At 39.9% G+C, this 18,313-nt stretch overlaps 1 protein-coding gene across 17 annotated transcripts in view; it reads right to left on the bottom strand.

The window, feature by feature from the left end:
- Positions 1–266: 266 nt before the first annotated feature.
- The window catches only part of nfasca (neurofascin homolog (chicken) a), a 123,419-nt gene continuing 105,372 nt past the window's right edge, over positions 267–18,313 (bottom strand). For 6 of the 17 annotated variants that reach the window (XM_019867633.1, XM_019867632.1, XM_019867634.1 and 3 more), the window contains 6 exons: positions 17,899–18,147; positions 16,082–16,204; positions 11,896–12,045; positions 9,553–9,681; positions 6,097–6,166; positions 267–1,276 (listed from right to left, as the gene is read on the bottom strand). In XM_019867633.1, the coding sequence (XP_019723192.1) occupies positions 1,048–1,276; positions 6,097–6,166; positions 9,553–9,681; positions 11,896–12,045; positions 16,082–16,204; positions 17,899–18,147 (950 nt within the window). In that variant the 3' untranslated portion in view covers positions 267–1,047. Of the gene's footprint in view, positions 1,277–4,944; positions 5,459–6,096; positions 6,167–7,125; positions 7,178–9,552; positions 9,682–11,895; positions 12,046–16,081; positions 16,205–17,898; positions 18,148–18,313 lie in introns of those variants that run through there. The other 11 variants (XM_019867644.1, XM_019867645.1, XM_019867646.1 and 8 more) reach the window with 7 other exon arrangements.

Below are 18,313 nucleotides of genomic sequence, written 5' to 3'. Positions count from 1 at the left end.
AGTTCAATAAAGTCAGTAAAAGTGAGAAGAAGCTAATCATCATGTATGCCTCACGATACTTCAGTAAACAAATGTGACAGCATCAGTCAGCATGCTTATGAGAGACTGAATTTTGTCCACTGGTGTTCGTTCCGCAAGCATAAGTAACTCTTTGATGCCTTCCAAGTTTTAATTCGTCAAACGCACTCCATGCTCCGTTACGATTTTTGTACAAATGGGATGCATTAGCAACATAGACTTTCAGAGCCGCTAGGAGCATATATGGCTTTTTTTGTGGTTACCATCATGGTGGACATTTGCACGACAACATTGGATGCAAGGTAAGAAAAGTATTTCTACCACAGTGGAAAAGGCAAAGTGATTCTGAAGAATGTGATATACCCTGCAAGTGGGATAAAACAATAGATGTGTATCAAGCATGATGTCGTGGCATGGTCGTGGTGGTAGTGCATAGATGTACGGGGCACTAAATTATGTGCCAGGACTGTGTACAGACTTCATTAAGATTTACAGAGACATCTACCAGCTGAGGAAACTTAAAATCTTTCTTCGTGTACATATCAATATGATAAACATATCTGCTAGCATCCTGGTGAGTTTGACGGTTATAGGCTGATATGTTGTTGAACCTCATTGTACTTTGAAAAAATCAAGAAAGAAAGACTGGACAGCTTGAAAAAATAAAATAAAATCATGGAAAAAGTAAACAGAGTGCTTTTCTATGCCTAAAAACGCCAAAAGCTACCCCCGAAGGCACACTGAAGTCTGTGTGGATAAAGGGCAGGCCGAGCACAAAGCAAAATGAGCACTTTGACCAAATTTCTTCTCCGTGGGAACACTTTCCAAGTTCTGGAAATTTAAAATAAAGGCATGACCTCAAATTGCTCTCCAGCATTATCTGACTTTACCTGCAAAGGAGAACCTACGCGGTCGACATACTGGCCAAGTTCTTTTCACATATTCATAGAGTCTTCATCTTTCTGCGTGTGTCTACAACACTCCAAAGCAGGCCGTGCAAGTAAGTGTCAAAAGTCACACTGGGTAGCACTATGCCAGCGAGTAGATGGCGTTGACTGGTGAGGTGGCCTCCGAGCTTTCATTGCCTTCCGTCTCATCCTTGTCCTTCTTTACCGTGTACTGGCCGATGAAAGAGCCGTCCTCATTGAACTGGCCGTCACCGCCTTCACCATAGTCCACCAGGCTGTCATCGCTCTCCTTCACGTTGCCCTCCAGTGATGTTTGGCTACCTTGAAGAGGCTTGTTGTCTTCATCGCTGCTGCAAGCCAAAGAGAAGCATGGTGTTAGTTGTCAGAAAGATTATAGGTCACGTAACTCTTGAGGAATCAATTGAGCACTGGGGCCAGGCCATGAAAATACGATATCCAGTTCTTTAATGTGATGACTGTTCGATTTGAAACTGGAATATTTTGATTTGGATTAACTCAGTGGGGTTATGACTTTGAATCGATATGGTGCGTGTCAGTTGGAGATGTTATGATACTTTTTTTAATTTTCATTTACATACATTTTAATTAACTTGTCAGTACTGTAAATTAGTGTGTGTGTGTGTGTGTGTGTGTGTGTGTGTGTGTGTGTGTGTGTGTAACACACACACATACACACACACACAGAAAATCCTTGTTTTAAAAAAATAAAACAATGCTTGTTTATTCATTAAAAAAACACTAATAAAGTCTAGAACTGTATTTCTAGTTGATTTAATGTTATTGTCATTGATAAAACAGTGTGTAAGGATATTTCCAAGTGACCTCAAATTTATGAACGGTACAACCACGTGCTTTTGTTTACAAAAAAAAAGACAAAAAAAAAAAAAACAATTGAAGGGCATTTCTCAATGCTGAGAAACTTTGGAAGTCAAAGCCCTTATCTCCTGTGACGAGCCCAAAAAAAAAAAACAATTGAAGGGCATTTCTCAGTGCTGAGAAACTTTGGAAGTCAAAGTCCTTATCTCCTGTGACGAGCCCGTATGACAGTTGATGTCGATACTTTCGCCCACGCATCCACAATCCATTCACACATGGTGGCGTAAGTCGCCCAGCGCTACTTCCTAGTCTTGGTTAAGGTGTGTTTCCCGTCTGTCATCCATCACTCCCAAGCTGCTCGCAAATTCACTTTCAACGCTCTGTTTACACCAGTGTTCAGCGGTTGGAGTTCTTTTGTGAAACATCCCAGAATGATGGCAGGCTCTGCATTCATTTGCTTCACTTGGTTTTTCACAGCAGCAGTGAGATGGGCGCGCATGGACTCGCAGATCAACAGGGATGGTGATGCGTGGCATAAAACCATCCGGTCTCTTTACATACACCCCTCTCATTTTCTACGTCTCCACCCAGCCCTTTTGATTGGCCTAAACGATGACTCCGGCTGGAAACCTTTCTTTTGGTAGTGTCTTCCTCTTGAAAATGTCCATAGGTGGAGGTTTCTGTCCATTACCCTGGCAACCAAGAACAACAGTGAAAGCAGACTTCTCATGCGAATTGATACCGTGCTGGCCTCCTGTTTCTCCACAGTATGGTTCACGGGGATGTTATAAGTGAGGGAGACTTCATCCATCTTGGTGATGTAGTTGTGTTGGATCTTTCTGTCTGTAATCTTGTTACTGCAGTAGGTGCGAAAGATGGTCATCTTTTCTTTGTAATCCGCTGGCAGTTGCTGTACCATGGTAGTCCTTGCACGGATGGAGATATGACGGCTTTTCAAGATGGAAACGCACCAAGATGGAGCTCCTCGAAATTGTTCAAACTTCAGGTCTCGTACTATCATGGTTGCCTTCTGTCGGATGCTGACTGTAGAGACGCCTCTCACAGCTGTTTTTGTTCAATAATCCATTTTTCAAGTTGGTCTTCTAACAGTGGCCACCTCGCTTTGTTCCCGCAAAAACTCACTTTCATCTCCTTAGCTTGACAAAGTTCATTTTCTTGCTTCCTCCACTTCCGAACCATAGATTCATTGATGTTGAACTCTTTTGCAGCTGCACTATTCCCATTTACAACAGCGTAACTGATAGCACGTAGTTTGATTTGTGCCTCGTAAGCATTTGTCTTCACTGGTTCCATTTTCATGGCTCCTTACTTAGACAAACAAATGATTTCTTGTAGCACCGGTAGTTTACCTGTGTGAAATGTGACGGAGGTAAGCGTATGTATTGTATGTATTCCATAATGTTCTCTGATTGGTTTGTCGTTGCCAGCGAACATAGTGCACATTTGATGTCCATGTGTCAGCAGGAAAAGTTCGGGAAAAAGGTCGTACAGTCATTCAAGCGTTGCGCTTACCGAAGTTGCTAAACAACATATTTTGGAATTCAGTGCACACATAAGGTGCACCGGATTATTTATTTATTAGAAAATTTAAGCCTTTTAGGTGCACCTAATGGTGCGGAAAATACGGTCACTATATATATTTTCCGCATTCGATTACCTCAGTTCACAAAAAATGCTGGAGGCTTTTATTTTTGCTACGAATACCTGCTTATTTATGTGTACACTGTCAGGAAGATAAGATAAGATAAGATAAGATAAGATATCCTTTATTTGTCCTACACTGGGGAAATTTACAGCCTTCAGCAGCAAGATTGTGGGTAGAGGCTGTAATCTTGCTGCTGAAGGCTGTAGAAGAAGTCAAGCTAACCACAGCGACACTTATTTATGCTATGCATGACAGTAAAAACGCCAAGGCCAACGTCAAAATAAATCTTTCAAAATAATCTAAAGACATCAATGCCTTGGTACAATTGCATTTGTTGTTCCTGGTTTGGTGTAACACCTGACATGACTCCTCTCCCAGACTGTGTTTGGGCATTTATTGCCATCACAAACTGTTGCTTTTGACCCCCATAACCCGAAGTCCTGAAACAATGGTCCCTTGCTAATTTAGGGGGCTAAAAAATGACTTAATTATGATGACATTACATTGCAGTGTACGGTGTGCTTCAAACATTAACATTCAAAGGAATTTAGGCTATTCAATTACTTAAACATGCATTGTTTTGGAATGCAAGCAAAATTGGAGAATTGCAAGCATGGGAAGAACATGCAAACTACACACAGAAAGGTCTGGGCAAAATTCAAACCCAGAATCTTTGACTGTGAGAGAGACGTGCTAACCACATGCATCCGCTACGGCCTTTGTGGGAACTCCCTCACCATGAATTCCACATTGCCGGTCAAATATTGACTCCCTTGAGCCAAAGCGATTTATCTGTAATACTTTGTGTATATTTCAGTTTACATGTTTTTTTTTTTTTTTTTTTTAATAGCAACCAATCTCTAAAAGGTAGAAAAGATGGCTTGGCAAATTATCTCAAACAGACCACTGGGTTAAGTACATACTGGTGTACTTGAAGGAAATAATGTGACAGTCACTTTCTTGAATTAAAAATATCTTGAATTAGAAATAAATATACATGACCATTGACTCATCCAAAGTCATCACGCGTTTAGTGACGTGGCATGCAAGAGTTGCGCTTGTGTGTGGGTGTGTCTGCGTGTGTGCTAAAAGAGTAGATATGAAAACTTTGGATTGGCTTTGATTGATTGGTTAACCTTTACTTGCTTGAAACTACACAGCCATATCAAGTTAGGATGGCACTTTTTCCAGGTTGACCTTGACCAAAAAGCAAATAATGCTTTAGTCAAACAGGCTGTGAAATCTGTTTGACCCTAAATTCTGATATCCTCAGAACAAATTCTGGACACTGGACAAGCACAGTGCCATAAAAGATGCCTCGGCCAAACCAAAGTACCTGTTCTTGTTTTGCTTCCTGTCAGGCAGCGATGAGTCATTTCAGCGTATAATAGAGACAAGTGGTGAAGAGAGGGCAAGAGAGGAGTGAAGGGTTAACTTGAATGGGAAAAAGAGGAGCTCTTTACAAACACATGGGGCTGCACAGGCGTCACAGATTAGTCCATGAGTCTGACCAGAGACAGTGGCTGCGTCTAAATGCGACATTTATTTGGCATTATCGTACATAAAGATTTCCCACAGCATCAAACCAGCAAACATCAGCATCCTTCAAGTGGTGACAAATGCTGATGGTATACATTTCCCACATTACTGATGAGGAACTTTAAATTTAATGCCATTAAAGTTAGCCCCCTGTCATTCCATGATGGAATTGCAGACTTCTATGGCAACGGCTTTTCAGCTAAAGTGAGATTTACGAGTACTGTATAAAAAAGAAAACGAAAAAAAAAACATAGTCAAACATAATTAAATGGGATTGATAGAATATGTGTTGTAAAAAATATGACTGTAAATGAAGTTTCATAAAAGCTTTATATTGCTGTTTTTTTCAGGATAATAATGACAAAAAATTAAGAGAGTTAAAAATTAGTTTAGTTAGCATGCAACACAAAACATGTTTTGGTTAAAACAAGGAAACAAGGCATAAGTCATTTTTCTTTTAGAAGAATGATGCCTCGGCAATCAGTGGAACCTGAAAGGAGCAAAATACATAACATGACACAGCATACTGCCACATTTGGTCTCATTTAAATATCTAATTCAAATGTCCAACAGATAATCTTTGGGAGAAATTTATTCCTCTAAATTTTTCAGAAAAAGCTTCAGAACCACTGCTAAGTATATTCCGGCATCTTCGGTTGCTATGTTTTGCAGAAGTCACGGCAAAATTTGGGAATTACTGGACGGGACCAAATTATTTTTTATTTTATTTTCGCAAATTACGGTACCAGATTACATTTTTTACACCATCTGTTTTCCAGATTTGTTTTGTGGGTATATGCTTCTTTTGTTATAGCATTCAACTCGAGGCAACCTTAATTGTGCTTTTTCATTTGCTGTAACCATCTTTGGCCAGAGTAACTTGCTTTACTGCATGGGGAATCGGTACAGTCCTCAAAGTGTGAAAAAACAAGTGAAGTAAGTGATATACTATACAGTACAGGAAAAATGAACACATGTTAACAATGCAATTGAAAAGTGCCCCAAACTTCTACATAATTGGGGCAAATACAATAAGATGTTTCAGAGAGGCTTGCTTTATGGAGGAGAGTCCATTCTTGAATCTGAGCTGATGATCAACTACAGCAGGTTCTGTTTGGTGACACTTACTGATAATCAAAAGATCCATCCGGGTCTTTGTGATCAACAGAATCCAAGGGAAGATCTTTTTTATCTCGGACTGAAAAAAAGTAGGAAAATGGGGAAGACCGTGATTACCTTCAAACACATTTAGTGACTAATTCAAACTGACTTGCAGTATTTGGTTTGATGAATAGATTTGTGTGGTCAGTTTTTTTTTCAAACATTCAATCTTCTAGTACGTATTACTTTGTCAGCTGTTTAAATATTTCCAAATTTCCATGCCAACTGACTCCAACAAATTTAACTCACCAGATTTTGAACTGAATAAAACTTGCTGTACTTGTTATAGTGATGGTACAATACTAAATCTCAAATTTTAGGTCAATCGGACCAAGGGTTTGGGAGCTATGGCCCACCAAATATTACCTGTAATTAGTTTTACAAAAAGGGGTGTGGCCTCTGAACCCCTATATCTCAGGAACTATTGGGTCAATCTTCACAAAACAGGTATTGGTGGTCAGCGAATCCAAATCTGCAATCATTTCAAACATTGGTGAAAATTTTAGTAAATTTAGCGTTTGACCTAGAATCTGACCTCGATGTGTGATATGAAGTATTTTCGGTCCATTCGGTCATTTGGTTGCATTCTAATTACAAGACTCTGTGTCATGGATGGTCGGTGTCAGTATCGGCATCTTAAATCCCGGAATGGAAAATCACTTGTGGCCACGCCAATTTTTGCCAAATGTTGTCAAATTCAGTGGGCCGTAGCTCCCAAACACCTGCTCAGATTGCCGTCAAAATTTAAAGTGTTGTGCCATCACTATAACAAGTACAACAAGCTTCATTAAATTCAAAATCTACTAGGATAAGCCCACTGGGTGACTTGGCATGGAATGACCCACAAACATCTTGAGTACTGCTGCCATTATTTGGTCCTAATGTGGTAATAAACTCCTTTCAATGATGCTGTTCATTTATTACCGGTAGTTTTCTGTTATCTCACTCAGCTCACCAGGGGTGTTAGTTCAAAACTTTACACACGTCACCACCTACCTAGACGACTTGTGAAAGCAGTGATGAAACCACCATCTAGACATTATAGAAACTGCAAAACATTATAGTCATCTATAAAGAATTTAAAAAAATAAATTCAGCATCAATTTTCATTGTTAACTGTGACACTCCACAAACTGTTAATTGTCGCTGTTAACAGTTATCATTTGTTAATAATAATAAATAATGAAGCAGTTTTTTGTCCTGAATGTTGAAACAGAATCCAAAACAAAATTTCATTAAACCGATAAAAAAAAAATGTCATCATTCCATTTTATTGCCACTTGCTGTAGTTTTTGTGCCACTGCATTTGACCTTTTGCGCCAATGATGATATAATCTATGAACAATCATATCTTGTTAAAATCTAACTTTTGTATTCTAAGACCAAATGTAAATGTGGCCGAACATCTGCTGAGGATGTTATGCTGTCGATCGCAGCTAAAATCATCTGGATTTGCAAATTTACGATTATACTAACACAACTGGTTTTTTTTTTTTTTTTTTGGTTGTTTTTTTTCACCATGTTTGCATGCAGGAGGGGGTGACTTACTTCAAGCGGGCAAGACTAATGGGCACAAAAGTTCATACATCGGCAGTCAGGCTGGTGACCGACAGTGGTTATGTTGGCATCTAAATGCTATCTTGGTTAACACTTGAACAGTTGTAAACAATTCAATCCAGCGGATTGAGAAAGCTGGCTGTGTTGTATGACTCTCGGTCCTATCCCACACCGTGTGTGTGTGTGTGTGTGTGTGTGTGTGTGTGTGTGTGTGTGTGTGTGTGTGTGTGTTTTTTTACTTTATTCGTCTGCGTCTGCTTATTCATGCACATGCGTGAATTACTACGTACATTTTTTACGCCAATGCGAGGCGGTCAAAAGTTCATTTCAACATACTCAAGCAAAATGGGCTAAGGACTAAAATTGCCCTGGAACGCTTCAAATGCGTCACTGGTAACCCAGTTCCAAATACTGCATTGGGATCGCGCCCGCGGAGCACAGGGAGGCATGGTTGGATTTATTTTTTCAATACAACACCCGATTCCCGTGCTTCGCTGCTGTAGAGAGGGTTTTTTCACCAGCCGGCGACATCCTCCGGTCAAAGAGGACCGCCCTGATCTTTCTCAAGGGGAACATGTCCCTATTGGGGTATCCATCCCACTTACAAGGGGCCGTTTGAGGAGGAGAAACAGCAGGGGGCTGAACACGAAAAAAAAAAAAAGTATTTTTTGTGTGTAAAGTGATCTGCACTGTTTCACAACAAATCCAATTGTGTACTAGCCTATACACTTTTTTTTACAGCCGTGCTTAAACTAGTGGTGACTCGAATAGGGATTAGGGTTCACATTTCTCCCACGGCGTCATGTACGCTTGGTGAAATGTAAGGACGGAAGCGCTTTAAAAGGACGAGGACAGAGGACGATTGTTTTATGAATAAGGATGGACGGACGATGACGGAAGGGTGCCCAGGTTGTGGACGGCGGACGACGGGCCGACAGAACAGGGTCAAGTTCCCATCTATGCTTTTACCCCTACACTGCTTTAATTTGACTTATCGTCAAAAAAAGACTTTCTTGCACTTTAAAAAAAAGTGAAGTTACAAATAAAGTGGAGCATGTAGAGAGAAACCAAGGAGATATTTGGATTCAACATCCGAAACTGCCCTACAGACTGTTGCCAGCTATTTTGTTTACATGTTTTTGGGGGAGAGGGGGTGCAGACCAGTGTATTTAATGGTGTAGATATACTCAAGTTAGATTTAAACCACTGATCAAAGACTGTCATCAATAGAGTTCATACAGTTAGTAATGAGACTGTTATGAAATCAAATATTTAAACACATCAAATTCGAAAAAAAACCTTCATGCTTTGTTTGAGCTGTGCTTGGGCAAATATGACTCAGCATTCGAGGTGTAATGATAATGTTTTAGTGTTCATATTTTTCTGTATGGCACATTCAGTACAGTAGAGTTCCCAGATTGTAAACATTATATAAGGGAGTGGAACAACAACCGCCTCACACTCTAGCCATACATCTCCTGTGTGAACAAATACAGTGCAGCTCAGTCTCTGGCTAGTGAATTGTGGAGGTTGGGGCTAGCAATATGCATTTGACAGCATGTCAAACTTTTTACTTCATCTTTAACACTGTCCTAACTGCTGTTGATTCCGTTATATGAAACTGACCAGTATATACTCCAAATTTTTTTTAATGTTTTTATGTTTACAGTACTAAATGATTTTGTTTATTTAAATTCTTATTACAATTGTTCCTATTTTGACAAAGGGCACGCTATTTTCTTTTGCATAATGTTCCCTTACTGACCGGAATGTGAACCAACTTGTGACTTTCAAACCAAGGACCCAGCGAACTGGGATTTTTGGCCCCATCTTACACTCCCACTTAGCACCTCAGTCAAGTCTTACCTGGATATTTGCCTCCACGACTCCTTTTGATGAAGCAGACGATAAGAAGGATCAGTATGATGAGGGCGATGGCGCACATCAAGCCGATGAACCAGCCCTGAGTTGCAATGTCGACCTGGTCAATGTAGGCTGGCGACGTGCACAAAAGCCAAGGCGCTCACACACACACACACACACACACACACACACACACACACACACACACACACACACAAACAACCACATCGAGTGGGGCAGGAGAAGAGAGAAAAGTGAAGAAAATAAGTTCTTTTCCTTCCAGTTCCAATTACATGGAAATCTGTTCACATTTCGGGCCTCAAAATCATTGTCACATGATTATTATCAGGATTGCAGGAAGGTGTCATTGACCCTCATTTACTCATAAATGCATCGGAATTTTTGTACCCTGCGCAGAAGTTCCGGAAAATAACGGTCACATTCACAACACATGCGTGCCAGCACATTTTCCTTCTTTCTCTTCATATTTTTTTACTTGGATGTATATATTGATGAATCAGAATTCCTCCTAAATTACGTGCACTAATGTGCATAAACATCGTCAATCATGGGAAAAGATGGGAAAACCAGATATTTATCAAACTTTGCTCCGTTTCTTCATCAATACCGCAAAATGGGCCGTTGAAGGTACACTCTAGTTACTATCAATGGTCCATCCGCTCCCTTATATTATAATACATATCAATCAATCAATCCTCCGATCTGCAAGTTTTCACAGTATTAGTGGTTGGGAGATCAAACATTAAATAATCAATGAGAATTTATATTGCCCAAAGGCTGCAAATTAGGCCCTAATACTTTTATACAGTATACATATAAACTTATGAATACATTACCAGTGGTGTGTCAAAAATGTTAAATATTTTGTGTTCAGTTGTTCTAATGTGTTTTAAAACATTCAAAATGTTTGTATAAAATCAAACGAATTCTAATTTCAAAATGTTCTTTTTTTTTAATTACCGTAATACTAAGAGCACAAATTTAAAGTTGTTTAACTGTCAGCTTTTTTTTTTTGCTGCTTTTTACTGAAGGTTTAGGCATGGTTTCAGTATCGGTACTGTGACATTTTATGTGGGTATAGTGTCAAAGTCAAATTTTAGTATGCAGACAACACTAATGTGCAGAGCACAAACCAACGTTCCTTTCAATGGAGGTATTCCAAGATACATGACCACATTTTCAGATAATAAAAGAAATAACCCAGGGGTCTTATTTGGGTTTTGCACGTTTATTTGACCTTGCCAAATTGGACTATTGCCAATATTCGGGTTTTGAAAGGGTTCGTGGCTGTATGTAAAAGTAGTCTGTGTTCATGACTCAACAATAAGGAAGAGACTGGGCAAAAACGACATCCATAGCAGAGTTCCAAAGCCAAAACCACTGCTGACCAAAACGTAATGGCTTGTCTTTCTTCAAACATATGAATGATTCCTCAGACATTTGGAAGAATATTCTATGGACAGACAAGATAAAAAGCTAATTATTTTGAAAGGTGTGTGTCTCCTTGCGTAAATACAAGACCGCATTTCAGAAATAACCCCATCATACCAACAGTCAAATATAGTGGCGGAAGTGTGACAGTCTGTGACTGCTTTGCTTATTCAGGACCTGGATGACTTGCTGTGATTGAGTGGGCCAAAATGTCTCCACGGAGATGTAAAAGACTCGGCAGTTAAAAAAACAATTGATTTCAGTTGTTGCTGCTGATTGTTGTTGTCGAGCAGAGACACGTTTGGTAGAAGTACCAGTAGGGTTGAGAGGCAGAGAGCGAAAAACCCCAAAACAAAACAAAACCTTTGCATAGCTGAGATCGAGCACTTTCCATTATGCCTGACACCACATAAAGGTGCTCCCCAAAGTTGGGTTGTTGCTGCTGAGGCTGTCCCAACCAGTTAATAGGTTTAGGAGGGAAGTACTTTTCCCCCGCCCAGGGCCATGTAGCTTCGAAAATGTTTTTCTCGCCTAAACAAACAAAATTACAATTTAAAAACAGCATTTTACATTTATATGGATTATCTGTGTCTGATATTTACATTTGTTTGATGACCTTCAACATAAAAGTGGGGAAACTATCGAAAAAACCCCAAACATTTTTGAGAATAGGGCAAATATTTTTCTGACAGCACTGTACATTCAGTTCAGATATCCGTGTCCAAAGCTTTCCCACATCACTATCCATTCTTTAAAAATTATAACTTTTTCATCCAAGTTGACCACAATAAAAGAAAATGATTAGGTATGGCAATTCAAAAGCACTTCATCCTTACAACCAGTGTAGGCCATTTGCCTGCCAATCCGACTCCACCAGGCCAGGTGTGGTCTCACCTGCTTTGGTCTCAAAGGTGACAGATTTGCTGGTGATGCTGCTGAGTTCATGGGAGTAAACCCTCAGATGGTACTTGGCCCCCGCGATCAAATCCTTCACTGTAATGGGGGGTTGGTGTGTCACAGGTACAGTTTTCATTGTCTTGTTGCCTTGGAGACACAAGAAAGGGCCAATCATACTCTAGGGGGGTGGCGTTGCGTTTAACACTTAGGCCTACCATTACGGCTTTAAAATGGCCAAGCATCATCAAAGACTGAGTCACGACAATATTATTTCAGGGAATTACAACTGTACGATGCACATCATCATTATCATCCAGGCTGATTTCCCTCTGGAATACATGTAGTACGCACATATAAGTTAGATGAGAATATGTTTTTGAAGCATCTAATACTTTGAGCCAGTGAGTGAGGGGCATTTTAACTGACACTTTCTTGTGGCAGTACAGTTTATCCAAAAAGGCACTATGTTCCAGAGGTAATCACAAGAGGGCAAGGAAATGGAGCAGGTGTTCAACAAAGCAAAACCAATAGACACCCCAATCTATTCATCCAAAGTGCCTCTTCTTACTGTTTCCAACCGAGTGAATTGGAAAACGCAAACCATTGTTTGCAAGCAAGCCCTCACTTAGGGAAATGCAATCGTTCCAGTTAAAAAAACAAAACATGGTCAATACTTGAGCATGACACTGAGGAGGGAGTGAAAAGGGAGAAGGCAGCACAAGGTGGTGATGTCATGCTACATGCTTTCAACCACTTCAAGGTTGAAGTTATCCAACAGAACTCATTAAGAAACGGTCTTTTCAATATCAATCCATCAGCAAAGCTAAACACAAGTAACACAAGAGAAAACATGCCACTCCTCTACCTCGTCCATGAATTCCTATTGTTAAGGACGCTGTATGTTAGTTGCTCCATGTACAGCACTTTGTACGCAGCGATGGCTGTTTGAAAGTGCTCTATAAATACAGTTGAGTTGAGTTTGCAGGTATTGGCATGAATAAATATACCATTGTGATAATTGAGTAAAATTGTCATATTTTTTACACGTCATTAGATATACTGTAATTAATTATCTTCAATTTGTATCTATCTATCTATCTATCTATCTATCTATCTATCTATCTATCTATCTATCTATCTATTTATTTATTTATTTATTTTATTTTTATTTACAGCTATGAAGAAATCCGTTTTTGCCCATGCCTGTGCAGTGTGTAAATAATCTATGCCAACACAAAGGTGTTTGGAGTTAATGATAATATGCAACAATTGTGACGTGTGTAGATTGCTGAGTAATTGTGGGTTGCTGCAAAAATGCAACGGCTGTTTATTTGAATGCAAATAAGTTTAAGGGCCCAATTTTAGAAGATATGCGCCCATGAGCCCGGCGTAAAAACTTCTTTTTCGTGCCGAGGCAAATATAGTCTACCGTGTTTGGGACCAAGATGCTCCTCACGGCGCGTTCCGGTGCACGGAGCTGCCGCTCCCCGACGCACCTGACAATTTGTCCGCAGAAAGTAGACTGTTCGTGGCGTAAAAACAAACGCATCCTCAATTTCGAGTCAGGGCAAGTCTGGTTTACTGTATTTGTGAATTTGGTACATGCGCTCTGCCTCGCTGGGCGTTCCACCTGATGTGGCTGCTGCGCACCGCAGCACATCTTGTAATTTGTGACAAAATTACAACAATTTATCGGACCTAAAACCATCCTTAAACTACTTCGCGTACTTAGCGTAATGGGATTTTGAGTGTATTTGATCGCTGCACAGGCAGACCCTTTCATTGAATTTAAGACTGAACTGCACAAAAAGAAAATGTATTTTTAATTGTGTGTCAAACATCTAATCTATAAAAATATTGCTGAGTCATTTCCTCCTTTTGTTCTAATAATAACCTGTGATCAAGCCTGCAGTCTACACTCGTGTTTACTGTACATAGTTTTGTAACATGGGGCATAGACGATGTCTCCAGAAAAAACGAAAGATGCAGAACATGCCGAGCCCTCTTAGCCACACACAAAGAATTTGAGTAGAATGGCAGAAAATAAGGGGCACTCCCTGTTGAGAGTCAATACTTTTAGATACGACCTTGAAGCTCGAATGATGGCTGGGCAGTCGGTGGGGTGGAGAAGCCCATTAGATCAGTCTCGTTTTACCCACACTTAGCCCCCACCCTTTCCCATCCCCCACACCCTCTGTTTCTTGGGCTGTTCACAATCTACCATCATTAAGAATTAAAGACACGGCCAGCGTCCATCAAAAATACATACACTCTTTCCATGCTTGATAGAGCCTCAAAGATTGCCGAATTGGTAAAAAGCAACGGCAGAGCTTATGTGGAGTGTCTTCAAAATACATTGACCACTTTCACTTTTTATGATACAACCAAGTACCATTGCTTAATATAAGTTATCTCCCTTTTAAAACACAATATCTCATCAAGACAAAGTGAAGAAAATACCACTTTTTTCATATTTCTCCAAAACTGTCTTTACTTTATGAATGATGTAAATCACTGTTTAAAACCTTCAATGCTGCAGAATCATTTTCATACCCAGATCTATGCCTTTAATACACTGCTGTATCTGAGGCCTGCAAGAATCCTTTTGACAGTATTGCTTGGTTTGCGTTCTGACACTCAGGGTTCTATTGTCAAAGACAGCGCATCTGTAGATGGGCGCAAACGCCGCCAGATCCTTATTTTCGTGCAAACGCAAAGCTTGCTATGCATGTTTGCCAATGTGGCAGAAATGTTTCCACCAAGCTGGGCTGGTGGTGCAGCGCAGGGTTTACTCTGTTCATGAAAATTGAGCCCTCACTGTCATTTGCAGAACCTTATACAGACACGCACATATGTGTGATCGTTTTTACTTGACCATTGGCAACTGCAAAACAGGTTTAGTCACAATTCACAAAACAGGATGCAGTGGAGCTAAATTGCAAATTTCCTGGAAAAGAATGTGATACTTAAGGGCATGTCATATTTTATTTTCTAAATATTTGTGACATTTCTAAACTTCATTTTGTTTTACTTGATAATTGGTTTGTATGAGCAGAATTTTGAGGGAAATGTTTATCTATCCCAGTATATGTCTCTAACATAACTAAAAAAAATGATAGGTGTTTTTCTTCTTTCTTCTTTCTACCTACAATCTTGCTGCTGTAGACTGTAAATTTCCCCAGTGTGGGACAAATAAAGGATATCTTGTCTTAATACTTTTTATAGACGCTGTATGTACATGCGCGGCTAACCAATCTCACCTATGATTCCATCGATTCAAGCAGAGAGGTGATGCATGTGTTCTATAAAAGCAGACTTAAAACGTGCATCATCAAAAAAGAGAACATCACAAAAAGCAAATGAGAGAAGATGAGCCATGTCACTTATTCACTGTGCACTGCACAAGAGGTGAGCAGCAACATGATGATTGCTGAAAGACGGAGAATTGAAAATAGAAAGCACATGCAGACTGCGCCAGGATAAACACTCTGCGTTTTTAAGATCATGTAGACAAAGCCACATTTTTTAATTATGAGTGTTGTAAGAACAAACAACAATGATGTACAGCAAGTGCAGCAACCAGGGCTAAATTTTGTTGTTTGCGGCAAACTGTGGTTTTCTGTGGTTGAAATTTGATACGGCACGGTGTCTATTCCTGTCTCGTCTTGTTTGGCGCTCTGTTCGATTAAAATCTATACAGTGGTACTTCTACTTACGAAATGAATTGGTTCCAGAAGAAATTTCTTAACTAGAAAATTTTGTAAGTGGAGACACGTTTTCCATGTAAATGCCCTAATCCGTTCCAAGCCCTCCAAAATTCAGACATAAATGTTTTCTAAAGCATAAAAATGCAAAATATGTAACAAATACATGTTACAAAATACTTTTTTTTCTCTTCTGAGTGAGAATGACATTCATGACATGCAATTGTGTATATTACTTTTATGGTCACGTGTCATGGTGATGTATAATAGAGATCGATCATTTTACCTGTATATACATTATATATTTTCGTTAAAATTTGAGTAAAACTACTATAGAATGTTTAGAACGCCCAACAAGATGTTTTGGCATAATATCTGAGCCTAATTGGGATTGTAGCTGACAGATGCCATTGTCTTTGGTGGTACTGAGCTCAGGCTTTTAACTTGATAAAGTAAACGGGCTCGATCTGGATTCTTACTGTCCAGCGTCAACTCTAGCACAAAGTCACTGCTGCTGGGCGGGAAGTTGTGTCTCCAGCTGATGTTAGCGTAGTTACTGTTATGGTCCACCGTCAGATTCCAGATCTCTCGCTCAGCGACCACTGCATCATGGGTGTCAAAGGTAAAGGGTCAAAGGTCAGAGAAGACACAGATCCAAAACCTCACTTCTGGGGCCGGGAGGACGATTAAGTCCGATACGTGTTGGTACCTCTATGAAGGGAATGCAGTCAAGATGGACACGGATTAAATTGCCTATTCACGGCTTGAAAATTCACCCTTAATTGTAGTAAAAAAAAAAAAAAAAATTCAATTCATGAAACTAATTGCTGAGTTTGGAGAGGGCATCAGAGTGAAAAAAGATCAATCACACATTGACGGGGTGTGGCCAAAACAATCGTTCTAAGCGTTTAGATTCGCACTTAGTGTCTACATTACTATATTTCTGGCTTCATTCCAATACAATGAAGTCCTTTTATGTTTTGATTGGTATGTAGCTCTGATGTTTACTGTTTCTTAAGGTGAGAGGGGACAATTCACTTCAGACACCGTATCGTACATACAGTGGAACCTTTAAAGCCAAACACCTTTCAATACTGTTAAAGTTGTCTTTTTGTTTTACAGAATTTGACTCATGAGCTGTATTATTTCAAAAACTAAGATGATCATTTGGATGACTAATGTTAGAGGAAAAAGGCAAAAATGCCACCCTTAGGGACTTAAGAAACGCTAAAAAACAGCAAGTAATCTAATTGCTGTCGTCTGTCACAATTTTTTTAGAGCAAGTAGAGGAAAAATACGGAATCACTCACTGCTGAAGAAAACAAATATGTAAACAGCGTGTAAATTTCAGTTCTAAAACCAACACCCGCATCAAATTTAATCTGCTTATGATTAGAGTGCTCACAACTGGGAGAGCTGCTACACCAAGTGGATTGCCATGAACCTCCAACGCGAGAGTATTAGTTGAAACAAAAAATAGAATTATCCAATTTCTTAAAGATGGTAAAATATGATGGAATGTTACAAAAGATGTTGGTTGCTCCCAGGAAGCAGTGTCTGAAATCCTGACCAAGTGCAAACAAAATGATAAGGTTGTAAAAGGGAAGCATCCTGGTAGACCGAGGGAAACCTCAAGGCATCAGGATGGAAAATACAAAGCAATGTGCCTGGAAAATAGAAAAAATATATCACATAACAATTCAGGTACAAATGGGCAGAAGTGGAGTCAGCGTCTGTGACCAAACTGTAAGAAAGGAAACAGGATTTTCCTTCACGAACCAAACAAAATCGTTCCTTCACACCTAAACAGAACCAAACAAGGCTTGAGTGGGCTGAAAAAAAGCATCCATGTACTGTGGATAACTGGATGGAAGTCATATTCAGTGATGAATCACGAATCTGCATTGGGCAAAGTGGTACGCTGGAACTTTTGTTTGGTGCCGTTCCAATGAGATTTAAAAAGATGAATGACGAAAGATTTAAGATTTTTTTTTTTCCAGGATTCCATCATATTTTTTCCTCAAGTGAGTTTCTTTCCTCTACTTGCCCCCCACCCCTCACAAACAAAAATTGTGTGTGTGTGTGTGTCATTTTTCCTGAGTGGAGTGGGCGGATAGCAACCATGACGTGTGCACGCAGTTGAATAATGACTCACGATCTAATGTCACAACGACGTTGAATTCAAATCCGAGCAATTTACAAGCCTTTTTGCCTTTTATCTTCCCACACATTATGTTCAATTGTATATTAAGGTTCCACTGTATATTAAGGCCATGAAAATCACAATTGAATGTACCAAACACATCCTCATCTATATTCTTGTTGATGACCAGCACAGAAGGTGGTGTGGGAGTGGCTGCCTCAGTTGTATCGATGGCAGTAGTCGTCTCAGCTGTCGTAGACATTGTAACAGTGGTAGTCGGAGGAGGAGTGGTAGAAGATGAGGTACTAATTGTTGTAGGAGCAGCAGTAGTGGAAGGGAGAGGAGCGAGAGGAGGAGGAGTAACAGTGAAAGCTGAAGCCAAAGAGGCATCCGTAAGCTCAACTACAAGGAAGGAGTGGGGAAAGAACAAAGAGTTAAAGACTGGGCACAATGAATTTAACACACACGCACACACACACACACACACACACACACACACACACACACACACACACACACACACACACACACACACACGCACACACACACACAACAAATTTGTTCGAGG

The sequence above is a fragment of the Hippocampus comes genome, unplaced genomic scaffold (assembly GCF_001891065.2).
Source record: "Hippocampus comes isolate QL1 unplaced genomic scaffold, H_comes_QL1_v1.1 scaffold84, whole genome shotgun sequence".
NCBI lineage: Eukaryota > Metazoa > Chordata > Actinopteri > Syngnathiformes > Syngnathidae > Hippocampus > Hippocampus comes.
The sequence above is the reverse complement of the archived record's forward strand: the minus strand, read 5'-3'. Positions and strand labels throughout refer to the sequence as shown.